This window comes from Camelus ferus, chromosome 2, assembly GCF_009834535.1.
Source record: "Camelus ferus isolate YT-003-E chromosome 2, BCGSAC_Cfer_1.0, whole genome shotgun sequence".
Taxonomy (NCBI): Eukaryota; Metazoa; Chordata; class Mammalia; order Artiodactyla; family Camelidae; genus Camelus; species Camelus ferus.
Genome location: NC_045697.1, coordinates 15,918,955 through 15,933,639, shown reverse-complemented (window position 1 = coordinate 15,933,639; position 14,685 = coordinate 15,918,955). Strand labels below are relative to the sequence as shown.

Below are 14,685 nucleotides of genomic sequence, written 5' to 3'. Positions count from 1 at the left end.
GAGAACAGAACTGAAGACAAAGAGGTGCCAGGTACAGTAAACAAGCACTGATGTAACTTGAGGAACATGCACATCAGTGTGGCCTCGGTTTCTCCATTTGCAAAATGGGGGTAATAGTACTCTTTGTTTCAAGCCTGATATACACATGAATGTTTAGTAAATACTACCTGAGTCTGGGAGCAACATAAGTGTCCATCAATAAATGAATGGCTAAAGAAGATGCGGTATATATACACAAAGGAATATTACTCGGCCATAAAAAAGAATGAAAAATTTCCACCAATGTTCTTACGGATCTTTAATATTTAAAAATACTCAAAAGTAGAGACCATGCTCTGCTTAGTATTTTGCTTTTAATTTGGTGTCACTTTAGAGTAGGAATCCAATTTCTGATAAACATCAACCCTCAAATACTTTTCGTCATTCACAATCGCATTTATTTTATTAATTTGTTATTTTCCAAAAGTGTGTATCAGGCAAGAGAAAGATGTAACTGTTCATGCATAGATGAAATATGTGCCAAATACATCAACAAATCCATTTTATTAGGTAGGTTATCAATTAATCCCTTTGGTGAACAGAATATATAACTATGTAACATGACTAATTTCTAATTTTGATTTTTATACTAGATTAAATGTAGGAAGTTAGGGACCACATGACAATGGATCTACTAAAGCAAACAACAGCTTACGTGATTGGAAAAAATAGGATCAGAAACAAGTATTCTTATAATAAGTGGTCTGCTGTTAGAGTTGCAAATCGTGAGTGTGCTGTCTTTATGATTTTGCCTTATTTTTTCCAGAAAAACTCTAAGGATTAACACTGAAGTTTCCAAGTCCATTTGATTTCTTAATATAAAAATTAATTTTGGTGCATTTCTATTTTGTTTTTTTTAAAGGCTCATTGATCAAAATCCAAATAGAGTAAGAGCCATCATTAAAAGTTCAGGCATCACATATTCAGACTTTGTGATCATGGGTCATCTGGTAGGATGTATTGATTCCCAAGGCAACCTGAGGTTGTCTGGGGGAACTCCAGAGCAGATTTCCCTTCAGAGAGCAGAGCAGAAGCCTCTTCTCCAGGTGATACTGCTCAGCCGTCTCTTCTACTGACCTCCCTCCAGACCATTGTTTCGGATGATCTTAGCATACTCCTTGGCTGATGTGTAAGGGACTCGGGGTCTAGCTGGATCTTCAAAATCCACGTGGAAGAGACCAAACCGGCTGCTGTACCCCTTGTTCCACTCAAAGTTATCCAGAAGAGACCATGCACAATATACTTGAAGATGGACTTTATCAAGTTGGATAGCTGAAATTTAAAAAAAAAAAACAAAAAATTACCATTTTCCAGAAGGTTTTATGAGAATACAGACAAAACCATCCATGACCAGTGTGGGTGGGTATCTTTCTCCTTCAGAGGATCACAGTGGGAACAGAAAAACACCTTGTCTCAATCCCTTTTTTCCAAGCTTCTGTTTCAACCAAGCAGGGGCTTCATGCAAGAAGTTAAATTACATAATTCTAAATATTTGGTTAGTCATTCATTTTGACATTCATTTTATTAATTCATTCATTTACTCAGTACACGTATCTTTTCAATACCTACTACCTTTTCAGACACAAAGAAACACAAACACACACACACACACACACACACACACACACACACAGAATTCTCCCAGTACCATAAAATTGTATTGAGTAAAAACACGACCCAGCTTCTAAACACAATTTCCAGACAATCCAGAAAACCCCATTTTTAAATTAGAAAAAGTGATAATTACACAGCTGAGGAAGCCCCAGCACTTACCTTGTGTCCCCATGACCCAGTCAAGGTATCTCTCTTAATTCTGGAAATAGAACTTCCAGAATGAAAAGCGTCAGCACAGAGGTCTGGCTGTGTCTTTAATCCCACACTGGGTAGGCACTGAAATGCTACAGCATCTCCTCTGCCCCACATCTAAACTCAGAGTGGTGCTTAAGCCCTCTAAGAGCCAAAACAATAGACCCCCTCCCCTCCACAAGCGCAGATGCGCAAAGTGTGGAGAATTCTCCAAGTAGGTTTGCACTGATTTCTATCACTTTAGTCAGGGAATTGAGCACATTTTTTATTAGTATTTTAAGTTTGGCAAAACTCTGAGGTTGTGTGAATCTTTGCCTTGAACATTTTCTTTTTTAAAACCATAACGAGTACAGGGATTGGCTGATACAAACTGCTATGTATGGAAGAGATAAATAACAAGGTCCTCCTATATAGCACAGGGAATGATATTCAATGTTTTGTAGTAATCTGTAATGAAAAAGAATATGTGTATATATATATGTATATGTGTGTGTGTGTGTGTATAACTGAATCACTGTGCTATACATCAGAAACTAACACAGCACTATAAATCTAAAAATAAAAATAAAAATAAAATTATAACACTATAACAAGTAAACTTAATCTACGGGATGCACTGATACCTGTTTCATGGTGCATAAATTAAGTTAAAAGGCAAGTTTTCTTTATGAGATAGATATATTCCTAAATAAGCTTGGGGAAAATGAGCTTTTATATAATAAGTCGAATTTTCATTTTACTAGGGATTGCTTTCAACCCAAATGACTCCTCTAGCTGCAGCACAGCAAGACCCACCTTTTAATTTTTTTCTGTTATAAATCTGTATTTCTCAGATATCTCAAAAGTGCTATACCCATATACCACTATACATGTGTTGATCTCCAAATCTTCTTGGAATTTTTTTGCCTATGGATATTCCATAGATGAAAGTTTTCTGACAGGTTAATTGATGCATAACCCCTCTACCTTTGTGCACAGTGCACACAAAGTGTTTTACTTGGAAAAAGCCTTATGAATGGCCTCAAGGCAGGAACTGAGCCAAGCTGGATTGGCTCGTTTTAAATAAAGTACTTTCAGAAAATGAAATATATACTATTTGAGCACATCAAGCTTTGCAGGAATTAAAACATTTACTAGGCATTCCTTCTTCTACCTGTCCACCTGGCCACGTGTATCTCCCCTCCTCTCTGTCAACCTCAATCTGCAAAATACCAATATTTTAAATGATCTTTTAAATTTTAATTTCGGGATGGCATATGTCTAAGAATGAAAATGACCAAAACCAAATACCAGGCCAGAAAAACAACAATCTTTTTTGACTGTCTTGTAATTCAATCTGGGAACATATGAGGTTCTGCATATTTTCTTTCTCATTTGCAGAACTACTGCCCAACAAGTGAGTCTGCCAGGTATAAAGCCAGACAGCTTCTGACAACATGCACAGTGCCACCGATCACGTACAGAACGATTGATTCATGTGCTAAACCAGGGGATAAAAACGATGCCCTGCCTGCTTGGAAGGGAACAAAAAGGAAATCTTGACAATTTCATTGTTAACTGCCAGGAGTTCCGCAGCAGGTACTAAACGGCCCGAATGACACTGGTGGATGTCTCTGCGTTTTCACTGCAGGAACATTCAAGTAGAGAATTACCTAGTTAGGGCTGAGGAACTAGCCTGCTGGAATCCCTCTCATTGTGCCGCCACTGGGAAAAATTACAAAACCGTACTGGAACCTGCATGCCTTTCCTGTTTCAATCTCCTCGAGAACAGAAAGAGACCATCATCACATTTCTTTCACCATGACTTATGAGGTCCCAAATCTTAGTAGGGAAAAAACACTTCTGTGAATTCACTCTTTCTTTAAGCAGAGTTGCAGGCAAAGTAAACACAGACTGACAGGAACTGTGGATGGATACAAAGTACATGGGGGTGAATATGACACCCATTGTGGAGTGAGAGTTTGGTTTTGGATCAAAAGGTCAGTAGGAAGGGTCTCATAGTCAGCAGGTTGAATATAAAGATGCAAGAAGAAAAATATCTAAGACTTGCTATATGTTATAGCCTTAGACAAACTGTTCATTTAAGAATTCCATCCAGTGTCATACTGCATATGCACGCGTGCACACACACACACACACAAACACACACACACACACACACACACACACACACACAGATGTATGCACACATACACTCACTGTCTGGTGTTAGACTGAAAAGGCTGAGGAAACAGTCCTTCACCAGATTGCCCTCACTTCTGACACCAAGTTCAAGTTCAAAAGATCCCCCAAATCAGGTTGCGTCAGTAATTTGCTAGGACTCTCAGAGCTCACTGAAGCCTCGGATATGCACAGTTACACTTCAGCACTGTACTGGAGTCCACGCCATCCTGTTTTGTCTTTACAACAACCCTAGGAGTAGATGCTAGTGTCTCCACTGTACCCTGGAGAAACGAGAGTCCTCTTTAGCTAGTGACTGCTGGACCTGGGATTCACACTCAGACCTGCAGAGGCTTATTCCTTTTCTGAAAGGTATTTCAAGTTTGTCTCTATGATTTAAACATAATGAACATGATTATCTCTAATAAGCATTCTAATTGAGATCATCCTGGGTTTGTTTCTGCTGTCTGTTGATTCTGGTGATTTTGGGGGTCATCATTTCTCCATGTCCATCTGGCTATATTTGTGTGCTGATGATTACTGTTAAAAATATTTGTAATAATAATTGGAGGTTTAGAATACAGGTATCTCCCTTTAGAAAGAATCTGAATGTGCATCTTCCTCCTACTTGGTACTACTAGTCTGGGATCACCTCAATTCAAGACCCAGGCCGGTGTCCTTATGAGAAGAGGACGCATGTGCAGAGAGGAAAGACCAGTGAGGACACAGTGAGAAAGGGTTTCCCTGAAAGCCACAAAGAGACCTTAGGGAAAAATCAATCCTGCTGATATCTCGATGTTCGACTTGCAGCTTCCAGAACTGTGAGAAAATAAACTTCTGTTGTTTAAGCCACCCAGTCTGGGGCATTTTGTTACAGCAGCCCTTAGCAAACTAATACCGGCTAAGAACTGAAAATTTCTGTTTTTAATAAACTCCCTCAGTGCTTTTTATACTGGATCAAGTCTGAGACTCACAGGCATAGGATAATCTCTGACGGTCATCTATGAATCTTTGAACACAACTTCCAACCCAGAGGCACCCTTCAAGAGGCTTATTAGTGCTATTAGTGTTGAAGACTCTCCCTGAGCCCCTCTCCTCAACAGTGGCAGCCGGAGAGCTCTGTGCAGAGACACAGCTACGTGCAGGCCAGGTCCCACCGCTCTGAGACATGTAGGACCCTCAACAGACTGAGGGGGAGAGGCCGTGTCCCCAGGAGGCTCCAATGCCTTTTCATCCCCCCTCCTTAGTCGAAGCCTAGCCTTATCCCCGTGAATCATGAGAAATCCTCTCAATGCAACATGTGGACTGGGTGGACTCCCCCAAAAGATCTGTCCAACCAGATCCTATGAATGTGACCTTGTTTGGAAAAAGGGCCTTTACGAATATAATGAAGTGACCGATCTCAAGATGAGATCATCCTGCATAATGTAACAGGGAGCCCTAAACCCAATGACAAGTGTCCTCAGAAGAGAAGAGAAGGGGAGAAGACGTACAGGGAAGAAGGAAAAGTGGAGACGAGGTAGAGATGGGAGTGATGTCTACAAGCTGAGAAATGCGAAGGCAACCCCCAGAAGCTGGTGGAGAGGCTCTTCCTCGGAGTGTCTGGAAGGAAACAATCCTACAGATAAATGTTAATTTTGGATTACTGGCCTCCAGGACTTTGAAAGAATAAATTGCAGTTGATTAAGTCACCAAGTTGGTGGTAATTTGTTACCACAGCCACAGGAAACAAATGCATCAGACTCTCTGGGGTGGATGCCGACTGGGCTACTGGATTCTGAATCCCAAGCCATCCACCTGATTTGCTGAGTGTTGGTGAGAACCTCTCTCAAGACCTGCAAAGCCAAAGAGAAAAAGCCTTCCCAGGACACGGTTTGAAGCAGATTTTCCAGCAGTTGGCCACCCAGAGGAAGTTTGAAAACATGTTTTTCTGAGTTTGGTGGAAGCATGCAAGGATGCAACAACTGGAGGACAGTTTCAGCTAAGTGACAGCTGCTGCAGAGAACGGGCACACCGGCTGCGTCCCCCTTTCTTTGGAAAATAAAATAAAATAAAACAACATGAGGAAGAGCTAAACAAAGAAAATGCACAGTAAGCTCCCCCCGCACCCACCCCACAACCCCAGGTAAATATCAGTGGCTGGACAGCATCTGTGAAAATGTCCAAATAACCCCAAAGCAGGAGGCCCCGCCTGCACGTGGGAATTCCTAGGAGCAAAAACTATGCCTCTCTGAAAAGAGAGACTTTGAAAACCAAAGGCTAATTTGTAAATATTTAAAGGAAAATGCCAACTATACAAAATGAGCTGTAAAGATTTCTTAACTACCTGTATTGCTCCTATTACATACATTAGATTTGGGGGTGGGGGACGGGGGGAGGTGCAAATAGCAAGCAGCTGAAAGGTATTATGTAAAATCATATTTTATTTAATTATAAAGCAGATGGGAAGATAGGTGCACATTCAGTGTTATCTTCTATAATCTCTCCATCAGTTTTACTTTAAAGGTTACTCCTGCTGCAATGGGGAAGTTCTTATAAGAATCAAAGTTCTCAGCAAATGAAGCTCTCTTCTACCAGAAAAGCTTCCTTCCTTCCTTGCTCCTTTCCCTCTCTTTCTCTCTTCTTTCCTTTCTTTCTTTCCTTCTGGGACTTACTTTCCCCTTCTGTAAAATGGGGGTAATAGAATCTTCTCCCTAGGAAGGTGGCAGGTATTAAATAAGTTAATACATATAAAGCTCTATGAATAATGCCTAGCTTATAGTAAACACTCAATATGCACTACTTGTTGGTACTGTTATTATTACTTCTCTGAGTCTCAAAGGGCAATGAATGAAACCTGTTTTCTCTCTTCCTCCCATCTGGCTCCAAACAGCTTTCAGAGCGTATAGAATCAGCACAAAACCCTCATTGCTGAGAACCAGGAAAATCAGGGCATCGAGGGAAAGTGCAGCATCTGGGGCAGGGTTTGTGCTCAGCGGGAAAGGGTCAGCTGTGGGTCACAAAAAAATAAATCACTAAAGACAAGGACCTAGGGTGAGGCTGCTGGGAATACGGATGCAGCTGAAGCTCCTCTGCGTCGTCGTGCCTGGAGGCGGAGACAGCATCACATAAGGTCGCTGGGATCCTACATCCATCCTCCATGTATTAAATAAATATATATCATGCTAGGAATTGAGAATAGAAGGGTGAACCAAAAAAAGCAGCCTCTCATTTTAAAGATCTTAACAGCCTATGTGGAAGACATACCTTAATCAAATTACCACCCTGTGAGCCTTTAATTACAATCTGTGAAAAGCATTATGAAAGGAAAGACATGGGAACTGTGAGAAGGAACAGCATATTAGCTGATGTTTATTGAGCATTTGGGTATCATTTTACGGGTTTCGCGTACCCGTTAATTTGCTTAATCTTTACAGTAAAACTTGTCTCGATTTTACAGAGAAGGGAATTGATGTACAGAGAGATCGAGTAACTCTGCAAAATTCATACAAGTCAGTAGCGGAGTTGAGACTGGAACTCAGGCAGGACAGCAGCAGGGGCTGCACGCCAAGCCACGACGCTGTACCGAGCCTTGAGAACACGTGGCAGTGGAAGCTCTATCTTGGTCGGCGAGGGTGGGAGAACAGGGAAAGTGGAAGAGTTTCCTGGAGTGAACTAGAGCTGAAAACTCAAGGATTAGCTGGAGTCATCAACTGCTACCAGTCAGGGTTCTTTCTTACTTATAACTGACAGAAGCTGACCTTGACAATTAATCATAAAAGGAGTTAAGCTGGAAAACTAGGCTCAAATGAAGCTCTCAGAACAGTGCCCAAAAGCATACCGCAGAACTGGTGGGTGGAAGAAACTTCCTGAACTGCTAATGACCCAACGAACACTAAGTCCTACAGCTGACGTTGGACTTTGCTGCCCCAAACTCAACTTTCTTGCAACCACAGCAGCCACCAGCATCTCAGCTACTTCTGCACCAGAAAGTAGACTTCATAATAAGAATTGTCATCCTCAAAAGCTGGATGCCTCTGCTGCTGTCCTCACCAGCACAACAGGCTCCACCTTCCTCACGCTGCTGGCTTTCAGATTAAATTCTCACATGAATAAGTCCAATTGGTGGAGACTAGATCACATGTGTGTGCCTTGGCTCCAAAGAATCCTGGAGAATGTTCTCTACCTTGACTAGATAAAACTCTTAAGTCTGGATATCCCTAAAACAGAGTGAGTGTATTCAGCAAGTGCTATAGGCAGCCAGAAAGCCTGACGGACTTCCACTCCAAACTAAACGATGAGGAACTAGAACACTCTAATAAAAACGAACGTGTGTGAAAGATCGAACATTACAGCACATTTAAGGAGCTTAAAGAATATAGCTTAATGGATCACAAAGCATCATCAGGGACTCGTGGATACTGAGAGTAGGATGGTGGTTACCAAGGGCTGGGGAGTGAGGGAAATGGGGAGACGTTGCTCAAATGGTACAAACTTTCAGTTATAAGATGAATACGTCTGGGGGAATCCAGTGTACAGGGTAGTGATTGTAGTCAACAGTAGTGTATTATGAGATTGGAAGTTGCTAAGAAGGTAGATCTTAAATGTTCTTGTAAAAAAAAGAAGTGATAATTATGTGAGGTGATGGTGGATTTAGCTAATGCTACAGTGAGAATTATTTCACAATATTTAAGTGTCTCAAATCAACACATTAAACTTACACCATGTTATATGTCATTACGTCTCAAAAAACCGGAGGGAAAAAAAATACAGGGAGAGAAGCAGAGAGAGCCAGAAGGCAGACTGAGGCATGCAGGTCCTTATAAAGACTTTAAGGGTTTTGATCTTTATCTCAACAGCAATGAAAAGCCTTTGAAGGAGTTAAGCAAGGGAGTAAGTTTAGCTAATTTGCATTTTTAGAAGATTACTATGACCTCCATGGAGAATAGATTTGCATGTAACAAGAATGGAATCCAAGAGAGCATTTAAGAGCGATTGCAGTAAATCATGAGAGAGGTGAAGGGAACTTGGTCTGGGCCGGCATAAGTGAAGACAGAGAATAGGGTGGATTCAACAGATACTCAGATAAAATCAGCAGGATTGAAAAATTTACTGGAGATCAGGGGTGAAGGAGATAAGGCAGCAAGGTTAGCACTATATGATGGACAATGTTGTCGGTCTCTAAGTTAGGAAATACTGGGTACACACAAGTTTTGGAGAAAAGGGATGGAAAATAATGAATCAAGCTTTGGGTGACATTCAGTGCCTTTTTTGATCTCCAAATGAAAAGTTGAACAGGCCACTGGATAGACAAATAAAGAGCTTAAAGAAGGGTCTGAGATGGAAATGTAAATTTTGGAGTTATCACACAGAAGTGGTAACTGAAATCATGGTTGTTGAATAGAATTTAGAGAATAAGAAAACAAGACTTGTTACAAGCTTTATGTTATTCCAACATTTAAAGATAAGCTGGAAGGAGAGATGACAAGGAGGACCAGAAATGCCCCATGTTCTTGATCTGATACAACCATAGGTGACACTTCCTGTGGATGTAATATGACCAAAGTCACACAACTAAAAGGGGAAAATTTGGAAACAAATGCTAAGGTTGTCTGACTCGAGAGCTCATAATCCTTCTATCAGAACACCATGGAAAGATTGCAAGTCTAGAAAAATTGCAAATCTAGGACTGTGGGTGACATGCAAGAGTCAAAGCCACCATGGGAATCACGTGGTCAGATCACAAGTCAGTGGGGGTGGCACCTGTTTCATCAATTGCTTACAAGCAAAAATCTAGTGCTTATAGTGGAGGGGAAATTCTCAAGTCTTCTCCACACTTTTCGTAATCTTCTTATATCTCTCCTGGGAAAATTCAAGATAAAAACCAAAAATCTTGCAGCAATGAGAAAGAGGAGCACTCAGTAATTGATCCAAGTTTTTCTAGGGTGATAGTTTTAAAGGGATCAGGTTATGAAGCTATAAACTGCACAGGTAGGGGTCTCTCTTTCATGCGCTCTCAAAGTCGGAGCGGTAAGATGGCACAGATGCTTTCCCCTTGGAGCACATTTTGCCAATGTGCAGACTTTGTTCAAAGTCTCTTTTTTCCCTGTTTGAGCTTCTGGACTTGCTCAGGCCCAGAAGAGAGGCAGGCTTGGTGGGGCGAGGGGAGCAGGGTAAATGAACCCTCTCCTCTAATCTGTTGCTCTGGTTCCATTTCCTGGAGTGTGGTATAGTGTGTGTGTGTGTTATCCTGTTAGAAGGATAAGTTCAGTTATCCTAAGATGAATTTAGGGGAAGTTGTGGCCTTTTCAGCCTATTTTAACATGGGCTTTAAACTAATTCTAACCTGCCTCTACCTTGGCAAAAAGCTGTCATGTTGTTCAGCTTAGCTCACTAGAATTCTAAACAGAATTGGGGCCACAATCCAATTCAGTTCATGGGTCCTCTGGTCAAATACTATGTAATGACTGCAAAACGTGTATCTCCAGCTCTGGCATCTCCCTTACCTATAAAATCCATACATAATTGATTCTTTTACTTCTCTTCTTGTGGCCTAAATGAAATTTAAAATTTAACATGTTTATTTGTACACTAATGTTCAGAGCAGCATTATTGATAATGGTCAAAATATGGAAAGAGCACGAATGTCCATCATCGGATGAATGGATGAACAAAATGTAGTATATACCTACAATGGAATATTATTCAACATTTGAAAAATAAAATTTTGATACATTCCACAGCATGGATGAATGTTAAAGACATGCTAAGTAAAACAAGCCAAACATAGAAGACATATATTGTATGATTCCACTTACATGAGGTATCTAGAATGTCAAATCCACAGAGACAGAAGGTAGGAAAGTAGCTACCAGGGAAGGAAGGGAGGAGCAATGGGGAGTTACTGTTTAATGGGTACAAAGTTTCAGTTTGGGAAAACAAACAAGTTCTGGAGATGGATGGAGGGGACAGTTGCACAACAAGGTGAAGGTCCTTCATGCCACTGAGCTCTAAGCTTGAAAATGGTTAAAATGGTAAATTTTATTTCAATATTTCTAAATGTATTTTAATTTTGAAATTTTAAAAATTTATTTTAAAATTCTAAGTTTTATTTTAAATGTTTAAAGTAAGTAAATACAATTTAATGGGTATACAATCCAACTCTTGACTCTTAACCCACTCCTCAAATCTGCATCCACTCTAGCTTTTCAAATCCCAACAAATGGCACCATCTACTCAATTCTTCCCACCAAATGCCCAAAAACTGTGCCTGATTCTCCATTTTCCATATTTTCTCCCACTGCCAATCTGTCCCAGGCTCTGCCTTCATTCACCTCTCTGTCCCTCTAAACTACTGCAGTAGCCTCCGTGCCAGCCTCCCTGCCACAACTCTTGCACACAATGGAGCCAGAAACCATAAATCTTTGAAAAACCAATTTACCTCATGTCCTTTTCTTGTTTAATTCCCCCACTTAATGGTTTCCTATTTCACTTAGTGCAAAATTTTAAATCTTTAGCTGACCTTTAAGGTCCTACGTGATCAGGCGTCTGCCCAGCTACGTCTTCTCCCTCCTGCCCTCCACTGGCCATTCTCCAGGCAAACTGGGCTCCTTTCTCTTCCTAAAATGTGCTGAGTTCTTTGTTATCGGATGGCCTTTACGCTGACTTTCCTTCTGCCTGGATCACTCCTCTAGGTCCTTACCTGACGGCTCTTTGTTGCCATTCAGGTCTTAATTCAAATTCGCCTCCACAAGAGGCCTTTTTTCATGCCACTGTCTATATTCCCAACTACCCCATTCCCTCTCACATATCCTGCACTATTTTCTTGGTGGCCCTTATTATTAAGTGAAAAGGTCTTGCTCATGTATTTACTTATTTTCTATGATTGATCTTTCCTAGAAGATTAAAACTCCCATGAGATAAAAGGGGCTTTGTCTGTATTATTTTCAGTAGGCACAGCCCTGAGACTAGCACTTAACACACAGCTGAGGTTAAATAAGCACTTCTTGAAGGAATGAAGGAGAGGGGAAGGGAAAGAGACATGGGAGGAGGAAGAGAGGGAGAGAGGGAGAGAGGGAGAGAGGGAGAGAGGAAGGAAGGAAGGAAGGAAAGAAGGAAGGAAGGAAAGAAGGAAGGGAGGAAGGGAGGGAGGGAGGGAGGGAATCATCTTACTATGACCCTAGTAGGGCTCTGGTCTCACTATTCCCATCTGGGTAGTAGAATCATATCCTCTCCAGGCTGAACAACCAAGACTTCAACAACCATTGATGCCAAGCCCCTGCCCAGCACCTGAATCCCTGTTCCTGCACAGCTAGCTGCTTCTATCCCAGGGGAAACCAGCCTCTGCTTCCAGCCCCAACTCTTCACCCATTCAGACCTAAGATTCGCCATCCCTTTCCACTGGCTTCCCATTCTCTGACATTTCCCAAAAGCTTCTCCGCTGCCTCATCTGCTGCTACCACACTTCATCTCTGATTCCCAACATTTCATTTGGCCTTTGGCTGCATTTCTGGAGTAGTCTTTTTGCGTATTTTCTGCTTCTTGAGAACAATCTCTGGATGCTCTCAGTGCTCTTGGTCAATGTCACTCCACTCTCCTGGGCACAGTACTAAGCTTGACTGGTGGCTCCTGGGTCCCAGAAGTCCCTAGGGTACCATAGTAGATCTTCAGAAGAAAACATCTCCCATCATATGTCCTTATCCCTGGGCCTGAGGTACACACTTTGGAATAGCCATTATTTTGGGGGGCTATGAGAATGTTGATCTACTTGGATATAGTAATAGCCCATCTCTAATAACTACAGCCATCTAAGAATTGCCCTGAAAGAAAGTAGCTGGTACCCTAGATAGAAATATCAAAGTTCTGTGTTTCTATACACAGGCGGAAAGCTGAGTTCTAGGTTCTGTGGCTCTAGAGGTGGAAAAATAGGCACGATGGGTAAATAAAAAAGTGCGTAACTGCATGTGAGGGCAGAATAAAAATGTGTTGTTTTGATCTAAAACTGATGTAAGGCTTTGGAATTGTAATTTGTCAAACCATGCCCCGAATAAATGGCTTAATATTAATACTTCCTTCTTCATTTATTTCTTTCATTCCTCCCTTAAAGCCACAAAATACTTTGTACAAAATGGCATCTACTATATACAAGTAACTTTTTAGAGGAGTGATTCTCATTTGGGAGGGGTTGGGGGTGGAAATCTAATGCAGAACTGGAGAAGAACAAAGACCCCATATGTCGCTTCTCTGTTACTTGAGTTCACTCAACACCATTAACTTCCTTTTTGAAACATGAATAAGGCATGAAATTAACTATTTGTTCAGTGTCTGTCTTCTACTCCAGACTCAAAGCTCCATGAGGACATGAAGCACTCAGATCTTATATTCCCAAAGCTCAGCACAGTGGCCGGTGCAGGTTAGTTGTCTAGTGGACATTGCTTCAGTGAGTGAATGACCACACATAGAGGATCCTGAACATAATGTTAGCAAGAGGAGAGGAGAGAAAAGATCATTCTCAAGAATGCAAGATTATTTTCTTGACCAAGGTGACAAAATTCAACTTCAAATTCACCTTATGCAAATAAAGAGAAAGAAATATCTCCTTCCAATCTGATCAACTCACAGTGCATTTCAGATGCTGGGGTATTTTTCTGTGAACACTTGACTTCAGGACCATGCCTCTTGTCAGTTACTGATATTCCTACACCTATGCAATAAATATTGACTAAATTATATTAAATAACCCTCAAAAGGCCATTCTCAGAGAAGTCAATGCCTCCTTTTGTTAATAACAAAGGAAAGAAAGCCAGTGTTAGCATCCTCCTCACCACAATAACATCACAAAAATACTTCAAATGCTTGTGCACAGTGGCTGCTATAATTGCCTTGAGTCAAGAGATGTAGGAAAGTGAGCAGCAGAGAGTTGGGAAGAAAGAACAGTGACACATCTACAAAATGCTACCGTGTACGTTTTCATATTGCTGGCACCAAGTTCAAGCCCAGGTGAGTACACCTCACCCAGGCTGCCTGTCCCGGCCTATCGGACAAGTCTCACTGGTCTGCTTTTTAAGGACAAGGAAGGACACTGCTTGGTGATGTGACCACAAGCTGTTCAGGGGAGAGACTTTGCTCAGCACATTTCTGCTACCGAGCGAAGCTGGGCTCGTTTCAGAACCACATAAAATAAATAATCACGCAAAAGCAGATTCATTCTGATAGGGCTCTGACAGCTGCTCCGAGAGGTGAGTGCTTGCAAGCCCATCTTTCAACAATGAACTGACCCAAAGATCCAGGAAAGCTCCAGACAGGACCATATGGCCTGGAATAAAAACACATTTCAAACTCTGTTTATTATGCATATCTTTCAAAGGTTCACTACTCTGTGATGAAACATTGCACCTGCAAGGCTTTAATAAGCTTCCCCAGCCAGTACAATTAGAAAGTCCAGGCACCTGAAGAATCTGTCTTCTCTTACCCTCAGCCATGCACTGCCCATCAATGAGTGGTCTCGTTCTTTTTAATCATATAGGTTTGCGGTACTTTGGTAAGCTGCAATCAATACGGATTCAGAAGATAAAACTTCTTGTAGACCTCAAAGTGAGGGCCATGAAATATCTCTCTTCCTAAATTTTGGAGTTGCCAACGTTATTGCCTGTGGAACCCTCCAGTCGGCCAGAAAAGAAAAGCAGCAGTTCAGTCATGCAG

The 14,685-nt window shown here is 41.4% G+C and overlaps 1 protein-coding gene across 3 annotated transcripts in view; it reads right to left on the bottom strand.

Moving 5' to 3' along the window:
• Positions 1-283: 283 nt before the first annotated feature.
• The window catches only part of LOC102509016 (cytosolic beta-glucosidase), a 102,164-nt gene continuing 87,762 nt past the window's right edge, over positions 284-14,685 (bottom strand). For 2 of the 3 annotated variants that reach the window (XR_004325253.1, XR_004325254.1), the window contains exon 6: positions 1,183-1,311. Coding sequence is in view for 1 of the 3 variants with exons in the window: in XM_006185590.3 (XP_006185652.1) it covers positions 1,109-1,311 (203 nt within the window). In the remaining 2 variants the exon portion in view is untranslated. Of the gene's footprint in view, positions 1,312-14,685 lie in introns of all 3 variants that reach the window. The other variant, XM_006185590.3, reaches the window with a different exon arrangement.